The 21490-nt window shown below is 41.4% G+C and overlaps 1 protein-coding gene across 1 annotated transcript in view; it reads left to right on the forward strand.

Moving 5' to 3' along the window:
• The window catches only part of micu3a (mitochondrial calcium uptake family, member 3a), a 90276-nt gene that overhangs the window by 19604 nt on the left and 49182 nt on the right, over window positions 1-21490 (forward strand). The window contains exons 2-3 of the mRNA XM_060915884.1: window positions 3685-3832; window positions 19865-19896. Coding sequence (XP_060771867.1) covers window positions 3685-3832; window positions 19865-19896 — 180 coding nt within the window. The remainder of the gene's footprint in view (window positions 1-3684; window positions 3833-19864; window positions 19897-21490) is intronic.

The raw sequence follows: 21490 nt of genomic DNA on the forward strand, positions 1-21490 counted from the left end.
CTTGCTCTTGGAGTGATCTTTTGTTGGTCGACCACTCCTGGGGAGGGTAACAATGGACTTGAATTCCTCCATTTGTACACAATCTATCTGACTGTGGATTGGTGGAGTCCAAACTCTTTAGAGATGGTTTTGTAACCTTTTCCAGCCTGATGAGCATCAACAACGCTTTTTCTGAGGTCCTCAGAAATCTCCTTTGTTCATGCCATGATACACTTCCACAAACATGTGCTGTGAAGCTCAGACTTTGATAGATCCCTGTTCTTTAAATAAAACAGGGTGCCCACTCACACCTGATTTGTCATCCCATTGATTGAAAACACCTGACTCTAATTTCACCTTCAAATTAACTGCTAATCCTAGAGGTTCACATACTTTTGCCACTCACAGATATGTAATATTGGATCATTTTCCTCAATAAATAAATGAGCAAGTATAATATTTTTGTCTCATTTGTTTAACTGGGTTCTCTTTATCTACTTTTAGGACTTGGGTGAAAATCTGATGATGTTTTAGGTCATATTTATGCAGAAATATTGAAAATTCTAAAGGGTTCACAAACTTTCAAGCACCACTGTAGGTGCCAGCGTAGGATATTGTGCTCTCAGAGCACTCTTGTAATTACTTTTCTCTCTTTCTTTAATTTCTTTATTTTAATTACTTTATTATTTAACTTGAATGGCTTCTTTTTTTAAATGTTTTTAATTCATGTTTAGGTAATGTTGCTGGAGGACTCACAGAATAAGAATTTCATTGTACTGTGTGACACTGTCTCAAGTACACATGATAAAGTTGAATTTAATTGAATGTTATATATATAAAATGTAGTGTGTGTGTGTGTGTGTGTGTGAGAGAGAGAGAATAATGATCACTAATCTACTGAATAGTCACGTTTCCCCTTGAAGGTTCCATGTAGAACCCGACAGCATGTCTAATCAAAGCCTATTCATACAGAATTATCCAAGAACCCTTTACTTCCAGAACAGAATAAGAACCAAGAGCTAAATCTTGGGCTACATCCACACGACAACGGCAATGAGATTTTTTTTTTTTAAATATCGCGTCCACATGGGCAATGAATCAGTAAAATTTCAGATTCATATGGCAATGCAATGCTTGCTGAAAACGATGCAATACACATGCCTTACCACTATGTGCGCTGTAAGACGGTCCCATCGGAGACCCCAGAACAATAGAAGTAGACACATGCGCATAAACCCCTTCTTCTGTAGCATTAGCCACATAAATTTTTGATTATTAATCAGTAGCGTAAAACAAAAGACGCGGAAAGAGGAATGAACGGGGGTAGATGGAAGCCGGTACGCCAACATTCTGATATCCTCCAGAATTCTTTAATGGTTGGGAATAAATTGAATGCTACACGTTGATGGATTATTTTGTTCTTCTACGCCCTTTTTGAGGAATGTATTATCGGACTTAAACCAACATCTGAAGAGATCGCTCCTTTTTTTTTCCTATGTTAGCTGGCGGGATTGTTTTTGGAAAGCGCACGGGCGGTGCGCGGTTTGGTACTGCTTCCGCAGTGTTTGGACTAAAGACTCTGCCCTAAGGGCTATTCTCTCACACACACTCTCTCTCTCTCTCTCTCTGTCTCTCTCTCTCTCTCTCTCTCTCTCTCTCACTTTGCACCATTACACAATAAATATTCCAGGGATGTGATTTTTCCACGAATTCGTGGAATTCCGCTTTTTTCACCTCAAAATTTGAAAAAAAAAATTTCCGATTTTTCGCTCAAAAATCCACATTCGTATCCTATTCGTTCCGACTTCCAGTAATTCCATCATTGAGATGAAACGAGGTATGTGATTGGCCCATCGCTCTGTAACAACCAATGAACGCGCTTGTTAGATAGCTGTACATAAGCTCGCTTCAAACAAAGAGTTGAAATATGGCAGCCTCCGTGATCGAGCGTAAAGATGCAAATCGAGTTAAAGAAATCGACAGAATAGTGAAAAACAAGTTCCGCTGGGAATGGTTGGAGAAAGAGCTTGCTACAGACGTTGGACATAAGACTGTGAGACATTTGTTCAGCGATTTTCGTTCTTTGGGGAGAGGGCAGAGGTCTCTGACTGTCAAGTTTGGGGATGCTGGGACCTCCCCTGCCCGGGATAGAAACGAAACCTAAGTGGAGCGCCGCGGCTCGCCTCGGAGCGAATTACGTCCTGAGGCGCGGGGCTAGCGCGCCCTGCCCACGTTGGTTCTTTGGGGGGAGGGCAGAGGACTCTGGCTGTCAAGTTTGGGGATGCTGGGACCTCCCCTGCCCGAGCTACGAGCGTGCAAAGTTGGGCTGGAGCCCGGGATAGAAACGAAACCTAAGTGAGTGAACACAGTAGTTTTAAATATCCTTAAGTGAGTGAACACTGGGGTTCTGAATATCCTTAAGTGAATGAACACTGTGGAGTTATGATTATCCTTTGCTGAGTGAACACTGTAGAGTTATGTATATGAAGTTGACATTGCTAGAGTAGAAACTGCAGAAAAAAAGTGACTGATCTGCTGGAACTGGACATGGATGCTAGCATCTTTTTTCTTTGAGAGTTCCTGAAGACTTGTGGATGAATTCTTATGTTGCATCATGTTTGTTTGAAAAGGCACATTTAGGTATGTTCAACTTCTACAGTAATTGAAAGTATAAATTTTGTTTTTCCTTATACAATTTTCTATTTATTCTAATGCAGATGATTTAATTTAGAATGACATTTTTAGGTTTCATGTTTTGGCTTTTTGTCAGTTAAGAATCATTGAATTTACTGTAGGGGCTCAGAGTTGCATGTTGACCATTAAATTGGCTTGAATTTGTTAATCATGACAAGTTTTTTCTTGTGTGTTTGCTTGCCATTTTGGTACAATTTTTAAGTCAGAAAACCCCAGAACCCAGGAGCTTCGGGGGGTTTCGCCCCCCCTTGTCCCCCCACCAGGGCGCTGCCCTGGACCAGCTTGGGGCCTGCGGACCCCAGACCCCCGGTTATAATTTTCAGATAATTTCACCAGCCCCAAATCACATCCCTGATATTCACAGTGAAAATCTTTTGTAAGCGCGTTTCATGAACCAAGTTATAGGATTTGTTGATAACTCACATCGAGTTCGTTACACTTCTACCCGGCATGAAGCACTGACAGTCGTGGTTGTGACGTCATCGTAAGCAAATCCGTTCTACTCATCCAGACGACTTCTCACCGGCGCTGTTGTCAGATTTTTTCACTCTGGAACCCGTTCTCAAAAGATTTAGTTTTGGGGCACCCAAAACGCTGGTGCCGTGTGGACGCCAGGCCGAAACGATAAACAATTTTATCAGATTCACCTGAATCTGTTGCTGTGTGGACAGGGCCTTAAACTCTGAAACAATAATTTATTCTAAAAAAAGGATTCTTCAGGGGTTCTTTGGATAGTTAAGGGTTCTGAGCTCTAAAAACAAAAGTTCCAAGCAGAACCAATCTTTTTGTACGTTATGTGGGGGGAAAAATTTGCAATTTGACTATTAATTTTTTTAAATGGTTATTAAATTATTTAAAATATATGTACAGTTGAAGATGCATATTGATTACCGTGGTGATGTAAAACTGATGATTGGCTCATGGTTCTAGTATCATGGTTATGATGTATTGCATCGTATGGTTCTGCCCTTGTGAGTGTGTGACCCGCCTCTTGCCCCTCTCACCCAGCAGAACCGGCAGTTGGACTTGGAGGACGGAGACGTGTACATGTCGTCCCACGAGCACCGCTTCCGTCTCTTCAGCTCGCTGGAATACGAGGGTCAGCTGTACATGACGCCTCAGAACTTCATCGAGTCAGTGACCATGAGCGAGCCAAAGAGTGAGCGCACACATACATACAGTACTTTTTTTATATCTGTCACACACACAGCGCCTTGCAAAAGTATTCATCCCCCTTGGTGTTTTTTCTGTTTTGTTGCATTACAAGCTGGAATTAAAATGGATTTTTGGAAGGTTAACACCATTTGATTTACACAACATGCCTACCACTTTAAAGGCGCACATTGTTGTTTTATTGTGTGTGCATAAGTATTCCCCCCCAAAATAAATAAATAATCAATACTTTTATAGAGCCACCTTTTGCTACAGTTACAGCTGCAAGTCTCTTGGAGTATGTTTCTATATATTAGCTTGGCACATCTAACCACTGGGATATTTGCCCATTCCTCAAAGCAAAACTGCTCCAACTCTCAAGTTAGATGGGTTGCGTTGGCGTACAGCAATCTTCAAGTTATACCACAGATTCTCAATTGGACTGAGGTCTGGGCTTTGATTAGGCCATTCCAAGATGTATAAATGTTTCCATTTAAACCACTCCAGTGTAGCTTTAGCAGTATGTTTAGGGTCATTGTCCTGCTGGACCGTGAACCTTCATCCCAGTCTCAAACCTCTGGCTGACTCAAACAGGTTTTCCTCCAGAATTGCCCTGTATTTAGTGCCATCCATTTTTCCTTCAGTCCTGACCAGCTTTCCTGTCCCTGCAGATAAAAAGCATCCCCACAGCATGATGCCGCCACCACCATGCTTCATTGTAGGGATGGCGTTCTCAGGGTGTTGGGTTTGCGCCACACATGGCGTTTCCCATGATGGCCAAAAAGATCAATTTTAGTCTCATTTGACCAGAGAATCTTCTTCCATGTGTTTTGGGGAGCCTGCCACATGCTGTTGGGCAAACTCCAAACGTGTTTTCTGAAGCAGTGACTTTTTTTTCTGGCCACTCTTCCATAAAGCCCCACTCTGTGAAGTGTACGGCTTAAAGTGGTCCTATGGACAGATACTCCCATCTCTGCTGTGGATCTTTGCAGCTCCTTCAGTGTTATCTTTGGCGTCTTTGTTGCATCTCTTATTAGTGCCCTCCTTGTCCAGTCTGTGAGTTTTGATGGGCGGCCTTCCTTGTCAGGTTTGTATTCTTTCCATTTTGCTATAATGGATTTAATAGTGCTCTGTGGGATATTCAAAGTTTGAGAGATTTTTTATTACCCAACGCTGATCTATACTTCTCCCCAACTTTGTCTCTGGTCTGTTTGGAGGCTCCTTGGTTTTCATGTTGCTTGCTTAGTAGTGTTGCAGAGTCAGGGTCCTTCCAGAACAGGTTGATTTTATACAGACATCATGTGACCGATCATGTGACACTTTGACTGCACACAGGTGGATCTTAATCAACTAATTATGTGACTTATGAAGTGAATTGGTTGGACCAGCTCTTATTTAGGGGTTTCATATGAAAGGGAGTGAATACTTATGCACACTCCAGATTTCTGTTTTTTCATCTGAATTATCGTTTGTGTCACAATTAAAAAAACAATTCTCACCTTTTCAAGTGGTAGGCATGTTGTGTAAATCAAATGGTGCTAAGCCTGCAAAAATCCATTTTAATTCCAGCTTGTAATGCAGCAAAACAGGACAAACGCCAAGGGGGATGAATACTTTTGCAAGGCACTGTATGTATATTATGTACACCTCATGTCAGTATTTGGGGATAGATTAGGGATAAAATTAGCTCATGTTTTAAGTCGTTCAAATTCTGTAAAGCTGCTTTGCGACAATGTTTATTGTTAAAAGCGCTATACAAATAAACTTAACTTGACTATTTCAAAGTCTCACGAGTCTTTTTAATTTTAGAAGTGTGTGCGTATGAACAGTGATGAACAGATTATCCAACAATAAATCAGACCTTGCATCACATGCTGTGTAACACATTATTTATTCATACATTTATTTATTTAATCTATTTTATTAATTTATAAATATATACTAGATTGAAACTATTTAATTTAAAAATGAAAAAATAGAAAAATATTTTAAATGTATTTAATATTATAAATAATGTTTATTTTTAATTGTATGTTTTACTTTCTTGAAACATTTTAAAAGGTAAAGTGTTTACAATCGCATCAATTATATTGCTACTCGATATTCTATCGTTCATTTATTGTTTAGTTTATTTGACCCTGATTTCTCCACTCTAGATATTTACTTCAGGGTTTAATTTTTTGTAGTAAACTTTTTAAAACCTTTAACATTTTAGTTTCAAAAAATGTATCAACAGGTTTTAATTACAACCCCGATTCCAAAAAAGTTTTTGATATTTCTTTTGATATTGAAGATAAGTGTTAAATGTGATTTTTAGCTTGCGTACCCTGATTGTAAAACAACCCTTATCTTTTTCTCTTTATACAACCCCGATTCCAAAAAAGTTGGGACAAAGTACAAATTGTAAATAAAAACGGAATGCAATAATTCACAAATCTCAAAAACTTTGTATTCACAATAGAACATAACATATCAAATGTCGAAAGTGAGACATTTTGAAATTTCATGCCAAATATTGGCTCATTTGAAATTTCATGACAGCAACACATCTCAAAAAAGTTGGGACAGGGACAATAAGAGGCTGGAAAAGTTAAAGGTACAAAAAAGGAACAGCTGGAGGACCAAATTGCAACTCATTAGGTCAATTGGCAATAGGTCATTAACATGACTGGGTATAAAAAGAGCATCTTGGAGTGGCAGCGGCTCTCAGAAGTAAAGATGGGAAGAGGATCACCAATCCCCCTAATTCTGCGCCGACAAATAGTGGAGCAATATCAGAAAGGAGTTCGACAGTGTAAAATTGCAAAGAGTTTATTATAATAATAATAATAATAATAATGTATTAACTTGTAGTGCGCTTTTTACATAAAATGATCAAAAGCGCATAACAAATCGAAAACAGAACAATAAATCATATACAACCTAAATCACACCAGTGTCATACAAACCAAAAATAAACCACATAGGAAAGATGATGACAGAGCGAACGCATCATGACCATGAAAGAAACACACACGTGTCCACAACAACACTGCATCTCCCTCACGGCTACGATGCACTGGCTCCACCAACAACAATCATGAGCGTACATATAACAATAATAAAAGATAGCAATGGAATAATGCTATTCTAATGACTATAACATTTCTTAAGAACTAAAAGATAATGTAAAAAGATAAGTTTTAAGGCACGATTTAAAAGTAACAAGGGATGAAACATTGCGAAGTTCGCCAGGAATCTCGTTCCATCGTTTTGGTGCCGCCATGCTAAAAGAACAATCACCAAAAGTGCGCAGCATTTTTCCTTTGGGAAATAGTAAAACAGTGCTAGCACCTGAGCGCAATGAAAAACGCGCATGTTGTCTAATATTAATTAGATCAGTAATATAAGGTGGCGCCATACCATGTAAAGCCTTAAAAGTTAAAAGTAATATCTTAAAATGTATTCTAAATCTAACGGGAAGCCAATGTAGGTCCCGAAGAACGGGCGTTATGTGATCATATTTGCTAGTGCAGGGGTTTTCAAAGTGTGGGAGAGTCAGCACCCCCTCAGAGAGCAAATAAACAACAGCCCCCCCCCCCCCCCCCCACACACACACACACACACAATAATTGTTGTTGCTATACTTAATGTTCCATTCGTATTTTTAAAAAAAAGGTTGTTGTACACATTTTTATTTTTTCTTTTACACATTTTAAACATCTGTGCTTTTTAAAATATCTTTTTTTTTTTTTTTTTACACATTTTAAACATCTCATAGCATCGTTAGCTAGCACCTCTTGGCAGACAACACACTGTGGCAGTGGAGCATCTTCAGATCCAGTCCATGAAAATCCAAACTTTAAATAATCATGGTCATACTTCCTTCTTTTTTCAGTCCCCCCAGGATTTTGCGGGCCTTTTTTGTGATTGTTGCGGGCTAAAATGTCTGTTGCGGGGGGTTTTCCAAAAAATTGCGATGAAACTTGCAGTGTTTTTTAGGTTTTTGTTGCGATTACATTGTGGGAGGAAGTGAAAGTTGCAAGAAATTGTTGCGATTTTCTCTTTTTGTGATTAAAATTGAGTGATATGTTAAATATTAAGTTATTACTGAAAAACTATTGATTAAAAAAACAAAGACACTGAGAAATGGTCCTATAAACAACTTTACCAATATAAAAGATTACCAGGACTACAAAAATGCAGAAAAATTGGCTTTACTTATCCAAATGCACCTGTTTGTTCAAAAGTTAAAGTGCATAGAACCTCACAGCACAACATGAAGTTACCTTAAAATATAATATAAATGCCTCAGCTTTCATGTAAGAAAAAAAAACTATTAATACTAGTACTGTGTGCAGGCAGTCTCTCCTGAAGACTAAATTAAACAATAATTATAAACTAATAAAATAAATGGCTCAGGCTTCATAGAAGAAAAAAAAAACAATTTGAACAGAATCTCACAGTATGATGCTGAAGCTGCCTAAACAATGGAAAATAAAATACCATTTTGGCAAAAATGTTGGCATCCATTAATTTCTTGTCTCATCTCTCATTATCTCTAGCCGCTTTATCCTTCTACAGGGTCGCAGGCAAGCTGGAGCCTATCCCAGCTGACTACGGGTGAAAGGCGGGGTACACCCTGGACAAGTCGCCAGGTCATCACAGGGCTGACACATAGACACAGACAACCATTCACACTCACATTCACACCTACGGTCAATTTAGAGTCACCAGTTAACCTAACCTGCATGTCTTTGGACTGTGGGGGAAACCGGAGCACCCGGAGGAAACCCACGCGGACACGGGGAGAACATGCAAACCCCGCACAGAAAGGCCCTCGCCGGCCACGGGGCTCGAACCCGGACCTTCTTGCTGTGAGGCGACAGCGCTAACCACTACACCACCGTGCCGCCTTAATTTCTTGTATTAAGTAAAAAATAATGTAAAGTGCACACAGTCCTTCACTGTAAACATAACACACTTTCAGTAACAGAATTTAAGCCTACATAAACACTGACTCGCACATCATGCAGTGTTGCCAGATACTGCTGACGTTTTCCAGTCCAAAATATGTTCAAAACCCGCCAAAATGCACTTAAAACCGCCCAATCTGGCAACACTGCGCGCATACTGCTTCTCTTGAACGTATACACGGAAGTAAGGCGGAAGGTAGTTTGTCGACGACGCCAACGATTGGTCAAATTTGCAGGAAGGTTGCGGTGATTGGATATAATTGCAACACCGCCCTGAATTCGCGGGGATTGGTTGAATTTACGTTGAAGTTGCAAATCACAACATCGCGAAATCCTGGATGGTCTGATTTTTGCTTGGCCCAGACTCTGTCTCCTCACTCACTGTAGCTTTAGGTACTAAAAATCGATCCATTTTGTCTCTGGCAAAGGCTAGCTGAACTTCGCTAAATGTCCGCAATAGTAACTTATTCTGGTTTGTTTCCTCACGTTGCGCTCCCCCGAATAACTCTGGCGCACCCCTAGGGGAGGCGCACCCCACACTTTGAAAAGCCCTGTGCTAGTGGATGTCAATAACCTTGCTGCAGCGTTCTGTACTCTTTGAAGCTTAACTATCTCACAATCAGGTAAACCATAAAGAAGACTATTACAATAATCAATTCTAGTTGTAACAAATGCATGCAGAACCATTTCCAGCTTATCCTTAGGTAGAAATTTGCTTACGCGCCTAATATTATGCAACCAAAAGAAAGCTGCGCCGCAAGACTTGGATATTTAGGTAGACATAGTAAAGTTAGTATCAAACCAGAATCCTAAATTACGTACTGCAGAAGCAGGCTTAATATCAGTTGTACCAACACGAATTGTACAAGGATTAATTTTCAAAAGTTGTTGTTTAGAACCTATAATTAGAAATTCAGTCTTATCATCGTTTATCTTTAACTTGTCCTGGAACATCCATTTTCTTAAATCGTAAATACAGTTCTCCATGGCACGTACCGCCTCAGCTTGGTCCAAAGGACTGTTAGGCTTGAAAGAAAGATATAATTGTGAATCATCAGCAAAGCAATGAGCATCTGGAAGGTGAGCTTGCACAATATGGAATAGCTTGGACGTATAGATCACGAAGAGTAATGGGCCAAGGCACCTTCCTTGAGGAACACCAAAACGCAGGTCGAAACTATCTGATGTAGCACCTTCAAACAAGATACGCTGACTACGCCCTGACAAGTACGAGGTGAACCAATCCAGTGCCTTCCCACATATTCCAAAACTCAAATTTAAGCGCCTCAGCAAAATTTGGTGATCTGCTGTATCAAACGCAGCACTTAAGTCCAACAAAACAAGTAGTGTGACACGCTGAGAGTTCATATTTAGAAGAATATCATTAGCAACTTTTAATAAAGCTGTTTCAGTACTGTGGTATTGACGATAAGCAGGCTGCAATAAAGGATAAAGGCCCGAGGATATCAAATGATCATGGATCTGATTGAATACTGCACATTCTATGAGCTTTGAGATATATGCCAGATTACTCGCAGGACGTAAGTTCTTGAACTCCGATTCTAGACCAGCTTTTTTTTAGTAAAGGTCGAACCATAGCCTCTTTCCAATCTTCAGGAAAAGTCCCTGATTCCAGAGAAACGTTGATAATCTTTGTGATCACTGGGATCAAAGGACCAACACATGACTTCTTCAAAAGAGAAGTGGGTATCGGATCAAGGCAGCAGGATGTAGTTTTAGAATTAGCTATCAGCATGCGAACATCATCCTCAGTCAGCAAATTAAACGAGTCAAACCATGGTGCCGGCAATATGTCAGTTGAAAGATCAGTATCCACGTTTTCTACCTCTGCTGTAGAGACACAGTCAAACTCATCACAAATAAGTGTAATTTTTTGCACGAAGTATTTCCCAATTTCATTTACGAGTGTCGATTTATCAAGATAGCCCGGGAAAGATAAAGTATCATTTTCAACCAGAAAACTTTTCACTTATCAAAGCAATAGCTTGCTTTGGTTGTCAGCATTAGAATCAATAAAGTCAACAAGGAAAGATGATGTAGCTTCGTTTAGTAAATACGTGACACGATTTTTCAACGACTTGAATAAGATGAGCTCAGCAACAGACCCAGAAGACCTCCATTTTCTCTCAGCACGCCTGCGATCCCTCTTAGCTTCACGGATTTCGTCAGAGTACCACGGCAGCTTGGGTCTGATAGTGACAGATCTAGTTTTAATAGGAGCATGTTGATCAAGTAGGGCAGATAGGGTGGTGTTATAGAGGATTTCGACGTGACGTCACAGGTCACGTGACGCCCCGGTGTCCGCCATTTTGAAGGTCAGGCTAGCTAATGTCAACAACATAGTAGCTGGTATGTTACTGTAGCAATGTTTACGTTCAGTCATTTGGATGACTGTTAAAACCTTTCAGCCTCAAGTTTTTCCTTTACTGTATTTACTAGTTTACTGAGCTAGCGCGCTCGGGCAGGCTGGGAGCTAGCGCGCTAGCTCAGTAAACTAGTAAATACAGTAAAGGAAAAACTTGAGGCTGAAAGGTTTTAACAGTCATCCAAATGACTGAACGTAAACATTGCTACAGTAACATACCAGCTACTATGTTGTTGACATTAGCTAGTGCTAACAGCTAGCTGCTAGTGCACTGCTACAACTACACCGACCCTAATAATACAGTTCTTGGTCATTGCCTGGTAACAGCAAATTTATAACGGGCCATGTCTCAACAGACTAAGAAGTTATTTCAATGACATTTAATAACATTTTGTTTATCCTGAGGACCAAAAGTAAATGAAAATGTGAACAAACCTTAGCTGTAATAAGATGGCGACCACCGGCTCCAGGGACGACCCGCTGATGTAGGCATGTTACCCAGCCTGGTTTTTAACGACATAGGTATACAGATCATGTGGGCTGAAGTCAGGTAAAGACGAGGGCTTGGTGTACTTCCGTACGTCAGTGAACAATCCTGGTGGAAGCGGGTAAACGTCGTTCTCTAAGCCTGCTAACCTCAATTTTTGCAAATACCTCTCCCTCTGCTCGCCCTGTAAATGCCCTACGTCGCTGGGTAGTGAAGGTGTTTTCTGCATCTCGCTCCTTTTTCTTTTATGTTTTTTCCCTGGTATTTCCCACACGCCTGACTGCAGGTCAGGAAGATCACCAGCGCTGCAAAGCCAGAAAAAGATAGCCTGGTAATGTGTACGGATCACGTACACCAGCATCATTGATTTTCTGGTGATATCGCTTCTTACTCGCGTCATCTAGGCCGGATAAAATACTCGACAATGAGACTTCGTCATGATCAACAGTGTATCGCTACCGGTAGTCGCCATATTTGTGATCGTCAAAATGGCGGCATAAATATTGTCGCTATGGAAACAATGACGTAGGCCGAAATCCTCTATAGCAGCCAACCAGCATGTCAAGCTCAGATGGAAGATCTTGACACAGTCTTGAAGAAGACAAATCATACAGTCATGGCCGAAAGTGTTGGCACCCCAGATTTTTTTTTTTCCAGAAAATGAAGCATTTCTCCCAGAAAATGATTGCAATTGCTCATGTTTTTTTAAACACGTTTATTTCCTTTGTGTGTATTGAAACAATACAAAAAAAAAACAGAGAAAAAATAATAATTTGTATAATTTCACACACAACTCCAAAAATGGGCCGGACAAAATTATTGGCACCTTTTCAAAATTGTGGGTAAATTATTTAGTTTCAAGCCTGTGATGCTTGTTTAAACTCACCTGTGGCAAGTAACAGGTATGGGCAATATAAGAATCACACCTGAAACCAGATAAAAAGGAGAGAAGTTGACTCAGTCTTTGCATTGTGTGTCTGTGTGTGCCACACTAAACATGGAGGACAGAAAGAGGAGAAGAGAGCTGTCTGAGGACTTGAGAGCCAGAATTGTGGAGAAATATCAACAGTCTCAAGGTTACAAGGCCATCTCAAGAGATCTTTGTGTTGCTTTGTCCACGGTGCGCAACATCATCAAGAAGTTCCAAACCCATGGCACTGTAGGTAATCTCCCTGGACGAGGATGAAAGAGAAAAATTGATGCAAAGTCGCAACGCAGGATTGTCCGAATGGTGGATAAGCAGCCCCAATCAAGTTCCAAATGTATTCAAGTTCTCCTGCAGACTCAGGGTGCATCAGTGTCAGCACGAACTGTCCGACATTTGAATGAAATGAAACGCTATGGCAGAAGACCAAGGAGGACCCCACTGCTGACACAAACATAAAAAAGCTAGACTGCAGTTTACCAAAATGTACGTGAATAAGCCAAAATCTCTCATCTCATCTCATTATCTGTAGCCGCTTTATCCTGTTCTACAGGGTCGCAGGCAAGCTGGAGCCTATCCCAGCTGACTACGGGCGAAAGGCGGGGTACACCCTGGACAAGTCGCCAGGTCATCACAGGGCTGACACATAGGCCGAATCCCATTTCACCCCTTGGCCCAACCCCTTGGCCCTTCCCCTCCATTTTGCGCGTTCACGTGAAGGGGTAGGGGTATCCCAATCCCAGTTAACGCGGAGGGGTAGGGGAAGGGGTAGGGCTTCTGTACCCCTCCAAACGGAGATTTTCCTGGAGCTGACTCCGAACGAAGGGGTTTGAGTGATTTCCCACAATGCCATGCGGATTTCAGCGAGATTTCATGCGGATTTCAGAAAGATGGCGGTTCCCGCGGCGAAAGATTGTCATAAATGTATTTTCTCCATTATTTACGTGTTTTAAGTTGCTATCCAGAGGAAACATGCCGCTTGATTCGCTTTCGAGCTGAGAATGAGCAGCGATTTCTGAAATCCAAGCTGCTGCTAAAAAGCTTTGGGAGTGAGTATTGTTTTCGGTTGCTTAACTGCGTACGTTTTGTTCTGTTATTCTCGCTTTTATTGTTTACATGAGTGTTCTGACACCTCATTCTGTCGGATGTGGTGCACGAAGCGCCAAAGATATCCCATTCAGTGGTGTTAGTTAACAAATCACACCCTGCCAGCAGAGATTTCTGGTTCTGCCTCTGGCTCTGACTGTAGCGGCTGGTCGCAGCCAATGACGCATTTGGTCGCGTTTTGCTAACGTAAACGCTGACGGAGGTACGCGATGACGTATGCGATCGTTGAAGGGCTATCCCAATACATAAGGGTTGAATTTCAAGCCCTATCCCTTGTAGCTCAGTTTCAAGGGGAAGGGCCAAGGGGAAGGGGGAGGGGAAGGGGGAGGGGTAGGGGTAGAAATTAGAATTGGGATTGGGCCATAGACACAGACAACCATTCACACTCACATTCACACCTACGGTCAATTTAGAGTCACCAGTTAACCTAACCTGCATGTCTTTGGACTGTGGGGGAAACCGGAGCACCCAGAGGAAACCCACGCGGACACGGGGAGAGCATGCAAACTCCGCACAGAAAGGCCCTCGCTGGCTACGGGGCTCGAACCCGGACCTTCTTGCTGTGAGGCGACAGCGCTAACCACTACACCACCATGCCGCCCCACACAAAAGCATACTTAAGGAAATATACTTTAACTTAAGTATACTTAATCAAATGAACCTGAAGTATTTTTTCTTTTTGATAAGGGTTTGCATGCTGAATATACATTAAAGCTATACTGCCATGCAAACTGACTGCATGTTTATATGTTTACAGCGCTAACCACTACACCACCATGCTGCCCCTAAGCCAAAATCCTTCTGGGAAAATGTCTTGTGGACAGATGAGACCAAGATAGAGCTTTTTGGCAAAACAACACATTCTACTGTTTACCGAAAACGGAATGAGGCCTACAAAGAAAAGAACACAATACCTACAGTCAAATATGATGGAGGTTCAAAGATGTTTTGGGGTTGTTTTGCTGCCTCTGGCACTGGATGCCTTGACTGTGTGCAAGGTATCATGAAATCTGAAGATTATCAAGGGATTTTGGGTCGCAACGTAGGGCCCAGTGTCAGAAAGCTGGGTTTGCGTCCTAGGTCATGGGTCTTCCAGCAGGACAATGACCCCAAACATACCTCAAAAAGCACCCAGAAAGCACTGGAGGGTTCTAAAGTGGCCAGCAATGAGTCCTGATCTGAATCCCATTGAACACCTGTGGAGAGATCTTAAAATTGCTGTTGGGATAAGGCACCCTTCAAATATGAGAGAACTGGAGCAATTTGCAAAAGAAGAGTGGTCCAAAATTCCAGTTGAGGGGTGTAAGAAGCTTGTTGATGGTTATAGGAAGCGATTGATTTCAGTTATTTTTTCCAAAGGGTGTGCAACCAAATATTAAGTTGAGGGTGCCAACAATTTTGTCCGACCCATTTTTTGAGTTGTGCATGAAATTATATAAATTTTGCTTTTTTTTTTCCCTTTTTCTTTTTGTTTTAATCCAATGCACACAAAGGAAATAAACATGTATATAACAAAACGTGTAAATGCAATAATTTTCTGGGAGATGTGCTTCATTTTCTGGAAGAAAAATCTGGGGTGCCAACACTTTCGGCCATGACTGTACATAAATGTAGATGTATCGATAGCTTTGATTTTCCGAAATGATATCTCCTTCCTCAACAGCTTCCGCTTTGATGTGTACAAGTCAAACAAAATCGAACAGTGATCAGAAAAATAGGTACTAGGTCTGGTTGATTCACCCACTAACGGTTCAATCTCACGAGTAATGAGCAAGTCCAGTGTATTTCCAGATATATGAGTAGGAAAGTCAACATGTTGGATCAAGCCCATAGACTGAAGAAGATCCCAAAACCACGAACTATCATTATCCGAGCGCACATTGACATGGATATTAAAGTCGCCAGTAATGACCAATGGCTCAGCTACCATGACGACAGACTCCAGAAACTGTGCGAATTCCACAATAAACGCACTTGTAGTAACTGGGTGGTTAGGTGAGTAAGGAGGCCTGTAGACCACAACGAGACGTAACCGAAATGAGCCAGAGACAACGCTCCACTCAGAGTATTCGAATTAATTCAAAATTCCTGCTTGTTTAACTTGAAGTGAGTCACGCACTAAAATGCCAGTACCACTACCGATCCTATCAGGGCGAGGGTGATCAAAAAGTCGATATCCTGTTGGTGTAGCATCAATTTTGGCTGCAGTATCAACCGATTTCAGCCAAGTTTCAGTAATTACTGCAATGTCAACTTCAGAGTCACAAATATAGTCGACGAAGTCAGTGCCTTTATTCCTGTGACTGGGCATTCAATACGCAACACTTCATCAACTGCGCTTTGTTGTTATGCACAATAGCAGGTGTAGCCAATGGAACCAGAACCAAATCAGAATAATGGCGAGAATAGACCGCTGACCTAGTTACAGTTCTGTTTGTAATCAAGGTTTCGATCTTAAACTGCCGACTTCCAGCACGCTTACCCCAATATCGTAGAATATCATATGATTTAAGTTTTCCAAGTAAATTAGACGGCAGATTGATACCCTTGGAAGAAAAACGAAGTTTGATCAGATCAAGTTTAGAATAACTCCTCAAAGTCGAAGTCGAGTGATCACTGATATTTGACTCAGAAGCAGAGTTCTGAAAACTTAGCAGAGAGTCCGGGCCAGGATTTGTAGATACATCTAGGTAAATAGTGATATCCGTAGGAGGGTCATGTCCCGCCACCAGTAGTGCTGTGTATCCATGTTTGGTCCATTTGGAAAGACTTTGATGAGATCTAAGAAATCCATGCTTCGCCAAAGAGACTTTAAATAACCCACCGAACTTAATAATCACTTCATGCACTGTTACGACATCATAAAATGATGAAGCTATCTGAATTTCCCATAGCGGCAGTAAAATGTCCTTAGGAGGCTTCCCGTATGATGTAGAGAACACAAAAATAAAACTTGAAGCGATAAAAAGAACTAAGAGTGGAGACCAAATGCTCCTCATGGCAGCCATGTTGGCGCCTGCGCAAATACAAAATCCGAAAACAGGAAAAAAATTTTTAGGAGTTTGAACATATCATCATCTACAGTGTATAATATCATCAAAAGATTCAGAGAATCTGGAAGAATCTCTGTGCGTAAGGGTCAAGGCCGGAAAACCATACTGGGTGCCCGTGATCTTCAGGCCCTTAGACGGCACTGCATCACATAGAGGCATGCTTCTGTATTGGAAATCACAAAATGGGCTCAGGAATATTTCCAGAGAACATTATCTGTGAACACAATTCACCGTGCCATCCGCCGTTGCCAGCTAAAACTCTATAGTTCAAAGAAGAAGCCGTATCTAAACATGATCCAGAAGCGCAGACGTCTTCTCTGGGCCAAGGCTCATTTAAAATGGACTGTGGCAAAGTGGAAAACTGTTCTGTGGTCAGACGAATCAAAATGTGAAGTTCTTTATGGAAATCAGGGACGCCGTGTCATTCGGACTAAAGAGGAGAAGGACGACCCAAGTTGTTATCAGCGCTCAGTTCAGAAGCCTGCATCTCTGATGGTATGGGGTTGCATTAGTGCATGTGGCATGGGCAGCTTACACATCTGGAAAGACACCATCAATGCTGAAAGGTATATCCAGGTTCTAGAACAACATATGCTCCCATCCAGACGACCTCTCTTTCAGGGAAGACCTTGCATTTTCCAACATGACAATGCCAAACCACATACTGCATCAATTACAGCATCATGGCTGCGTAGAAGAAGGGTCCGGGTACTGAACTGGCCAGCCTGCAGTCCAGATCTTTCACCCATAGAAAACATTTGGCGTATCATAAAACGGAAGATACGACAAAAAAGACCTAAGACAGTTGAGCAACTAGAATCCTACATTAGACAAGAATGGGTTAACATTCCTGTCCCTAAACTTGAGCAACTTGTCTCCTCAGTCCCCAGACGTTTACAGACTGTTGTAAAGAGAAAAGGGGATGTCTCACAGTGGTAAACATGGCCTTGTCCCAACTTTTTTGAGATGTGGTGTTGTCATGAAATTTAAAAATCACCTAATTTTTCTCTTTAAATGATATACATTTTCTCAGTTTAAACATTTGATATGTCATCTATGTTCTATTCTGAATAAAATATGGAATTTTGAAATTTCCACATCATTGCATTCCGTTTTTATTTACAGTTTGTACTTTGTCCCAACTTTTTTGGAATTGGGGTTGTAAGTTAAAATTATGAACACTTTTTTTTATGAACATGGTGGTTTATTATTATTTTTTCATACTTTAATAGATTGTCGTATTTTATTATAGAAAATAAGTTATTTTTTGATAAATATTCTTAGTTAAACAGATTATGATTTTATGATTCTTATATTTCCTGATATTTACATCTAGAAGTGTTTACTTGAACCCACTCATGTTTCAACTGATCAAAAGTATTGGAGCAGGTGTGTCACCGGTGTTTCTTGTTGCCCTGGTAGATTGATTGTATAATCAGTTAATAGCTCTGAATGTCTCCTCTGGGTTTCCACTTGTGAAGACTGCTGTTAAAGAGGATAAACCAACATGAAGCCCACAGAGCTGTCGATGGGAGAAAGCAGGCCATTTTAAAGCTGAAAGAGAAGGGAAAAGTGATGAGAAAGAAGCTGCGCTACAAGTCTGGAAAATCCTCCCAAAAAAAGAATGCAGCAGTTTAGTGATGTCACTGGGTCACTAGGTGGAAGCAGTTATTGTGGCGAAGGGATATCCAACCAAATATTAAATGCTATGTACTTTCACTTCCAAGATGCTTTCTTACGATAAGACTGCCTGTCTGTTCCAATACTTTTGCTCACCCAAAGGTTGGGTGGTTTACTATCAGAGGTGCCATGTTCCAAGTTGTTTAACATACTTAGATGCAAATATCAGGGAATTAAAGCTGAAATTCCAATCTGTCGGCTCGTGTTCATCTTTTAATTTCGAACCAAAATGTTTTCAGTGTCAAAATTTGGGGGTTGCTGTTCCAATACTTTGGGAGGGGACTGTGAATGATTTTGTGCCGAGTCCTTGTTGCTTTGTCATATTTAAAGTTTTCCTCTCCCTGTGGTGTTGTAGTGCAGGATGTTTGTTTTCTCCCTGTGTTCCACACCTGAGGCAGGTATTCCAGGACTGCACTGGTGCGAACGCCTCCTCGGGGGTGGGTGTGCGCGCGCATGTGTGTGCGTGCGCCAAACAAAACAGTGTGAGCTGGTTACAATTCTAGAGTTTGTAATGAACACGTTAGTCAATACTATGCCCTGATTCTGAGTTGAAGAAGCCTTTGTCACATGCATACTTCAAGCACAGTGAAATTTGTTCTCTGCATTTAACCCATCTGAAGCAGTGAACAGACACATGCATGCACGCGCGAACACATACCCAGAGCAGTGGGCTGCTATGCTACAGCGCCCGGGGAGCAGTTGGGAGTGAGGTGCCTTGCTCAAGGGCACTTCAGCTCAAGGCTCCCCCATGTTAATCTAACCTGCATGTCTTTGGACTGTGGGGGAAACCGGAGCACCCGGAGGAAACCCACGCAGACATGGGGAGAACATGCAAACTCCACACAGAAAGGCCCTCGCCGGCCGCTGGGCTCGAATCCAGGACCTTCTTGCTGGGAGGTGACAGTGCTAACCACTACACCACCGTGCCGCCCCGTGTGCGTTTCAGGGACTGGAATGTAACTGTATGCGTTTCTATGTGCGTGTCCTGGTTTCACGTTTTATATCACTGAGGCAAACAGCTGCAGGGGGCAAACAGACACATCAGTTCTAAAGGCCAACTGAGTAAAGAAGAAAAATAAAGAAATCAGTCATGGATCACTAAATAGTGGATATCTAATCTTTAGACTAGCACTTTTTCCTTTTAATTTTTTAAATTTACTTGCATTTTATTTGTATAGTATTTATTTTATTAAATACAGTCTGTACGTAGTTATGAAGCGGAAGAAAAAATTGAAAGGTAAATTGTTTTTAATTATTAATCACATTAATTGCCTTAATCATACTAATCCTGGCAATTATTTGTGCTCTGTCTGTCTCTCTTTCTCTGTCTGTCTTTCCATCTGTCTGTCTCTCTCTCTCTCTCTCTCTCTCTCTCTCTCTCTCTCTCTCTCTCTCTCTCTCTGTGTCCTCCCCCCACCCAATCTGTGTCTGTCTCTCTCTCTCTAGGTAAGAAACCCTGGAGAGCCCTCAGTAAACAGGTGTAGTATTAAACCACCTCCTGTTTTTCTGATCATGTTGCATGTACTGTATACTAGCACATTGGTTAGTATTCTGTAATGCATATATAGCTAAGCTCAGGATGAAGTATGCTCTCTCACACACCTGTAATGTGTAATATACAGTGTCTTGCAAAAGTATTCATCCCCCTTGGTGTTTGTCCTGTTTTGTCGCATTACAAGCTGGAATTAAAATGGATTTTTGCAGGGTTAGCACCATTTGATGTACACAGCATGCCTACCATTTTAAAGGTGCACATTGTTTTATTGTGACACACACAATAATTAAGATGAAAAAACAGAAATCTGGAGTGTGCATAAGTATTTGCCCCCTTTCGTGTAAAACCCCTAAATAAGAGCTGGTCCAACCAATTCACTTCATAAGTCACATAATTAGTTGATTAAGATCCACCTGTGTGCAATCAAAGTGTCGCATGATCTGTCACATGATGTCTGTATAAATCAACCTGTTCTGGAAGGACCCTGACTCTGCAACACTACTTAGCAAGCAAACATGAACTCCAAACAGACCAGAGACAAAGTTGTGGAGAAGTATAGATCAGGGTTGGGTTATAAAAAATATCCCAAACTTTGAATATCCCACAGAGCACTATTAAATCCATTATAGCAAAATGGAAAGAATATGGCACCACTGCAAACCTGACAAGAGAAGGCCACCCACCAAAACTCACAGACCGGACAAGGAGGGCATTAATCAGAGATGCAACAAAGATAACACTGAGGGAGCTGCAAAGATCCACAGCGGAGATGGAAGTGTCTGTCCATAGGACCACTTTAAGCCATGCACTCCACAGAGTGGGGCTTTATGGAAGAGTGGACAGAAAAAGTTATTGCTTAAGAAAACATGTTTGGAGTTTGCCCAACAGCATGTGGCAGACTCCCTAAACACACGGAAGAAGATTATCTGGTTAGATGAGACTAAAATTGATCTTTTTAGCCATCATGGGAAATGCCATGTGTGGCACTAACCGAACACCATTCCTACAGTGAAGCATGGTGGTGGCAGCATCATGCTGTGGGGATATTTTTCATTTGCAGGGACAGGAAAGCTGGTCAGGACTGAAGGAAAGCTGGATGGCACTAAATACAGGGCAATTCTGGAGGAAAACCTGTTTGAGTCAGCCAGAGGTTTGAGACTGGGATGAAGGTTCACGGTCCAGCAGGACAGTGACCCTAAACATACTGCTAAAGCTACACTGGAGTGGTTTAAAGGGAAACATTTATATGTCTTGGAATGGCCTAATCAAAGCCCAGACCTCAGTCCAATTGAGAATCTGTGGCATAACTTGAAGATTGCTGTACACCAACTCAACCCATCTAACTTGAAGGAGTTGGAGCAGTTTTGCCTTGAGGAATGGGCAAATATCCCTGTGACTAGATGTGCTAAGCTAATAGAGACATACCCCAAGAGACTTGCAGCTGTAATTGGAGCAAAAGGTGGCTCTACAAAGTATTGACTTTGGGGGGGAATACTTGCACACACTCCAGATTTGTTTTTTCCCCATCTTAATTATTGTTTGTCACAATAAAAAAAAATTCACCTTCAAAATTGTAA

Source organism: Neoarius graeffei, chromosome 3 (genome assembly GCF_027579695.1).
Source record: "Neoarius graeffei isolate fNeoGra1 chromosome 3, fNeoGra1.pri, whole genome shotgun sequence".
In the NCBI taxonomy this organism is placed as follows: Eukaryota; Metazoa; Chordata; class Actinopteri; order Siluriformes; family Ariidae; genus Neoarius; species Neoarius graeffei.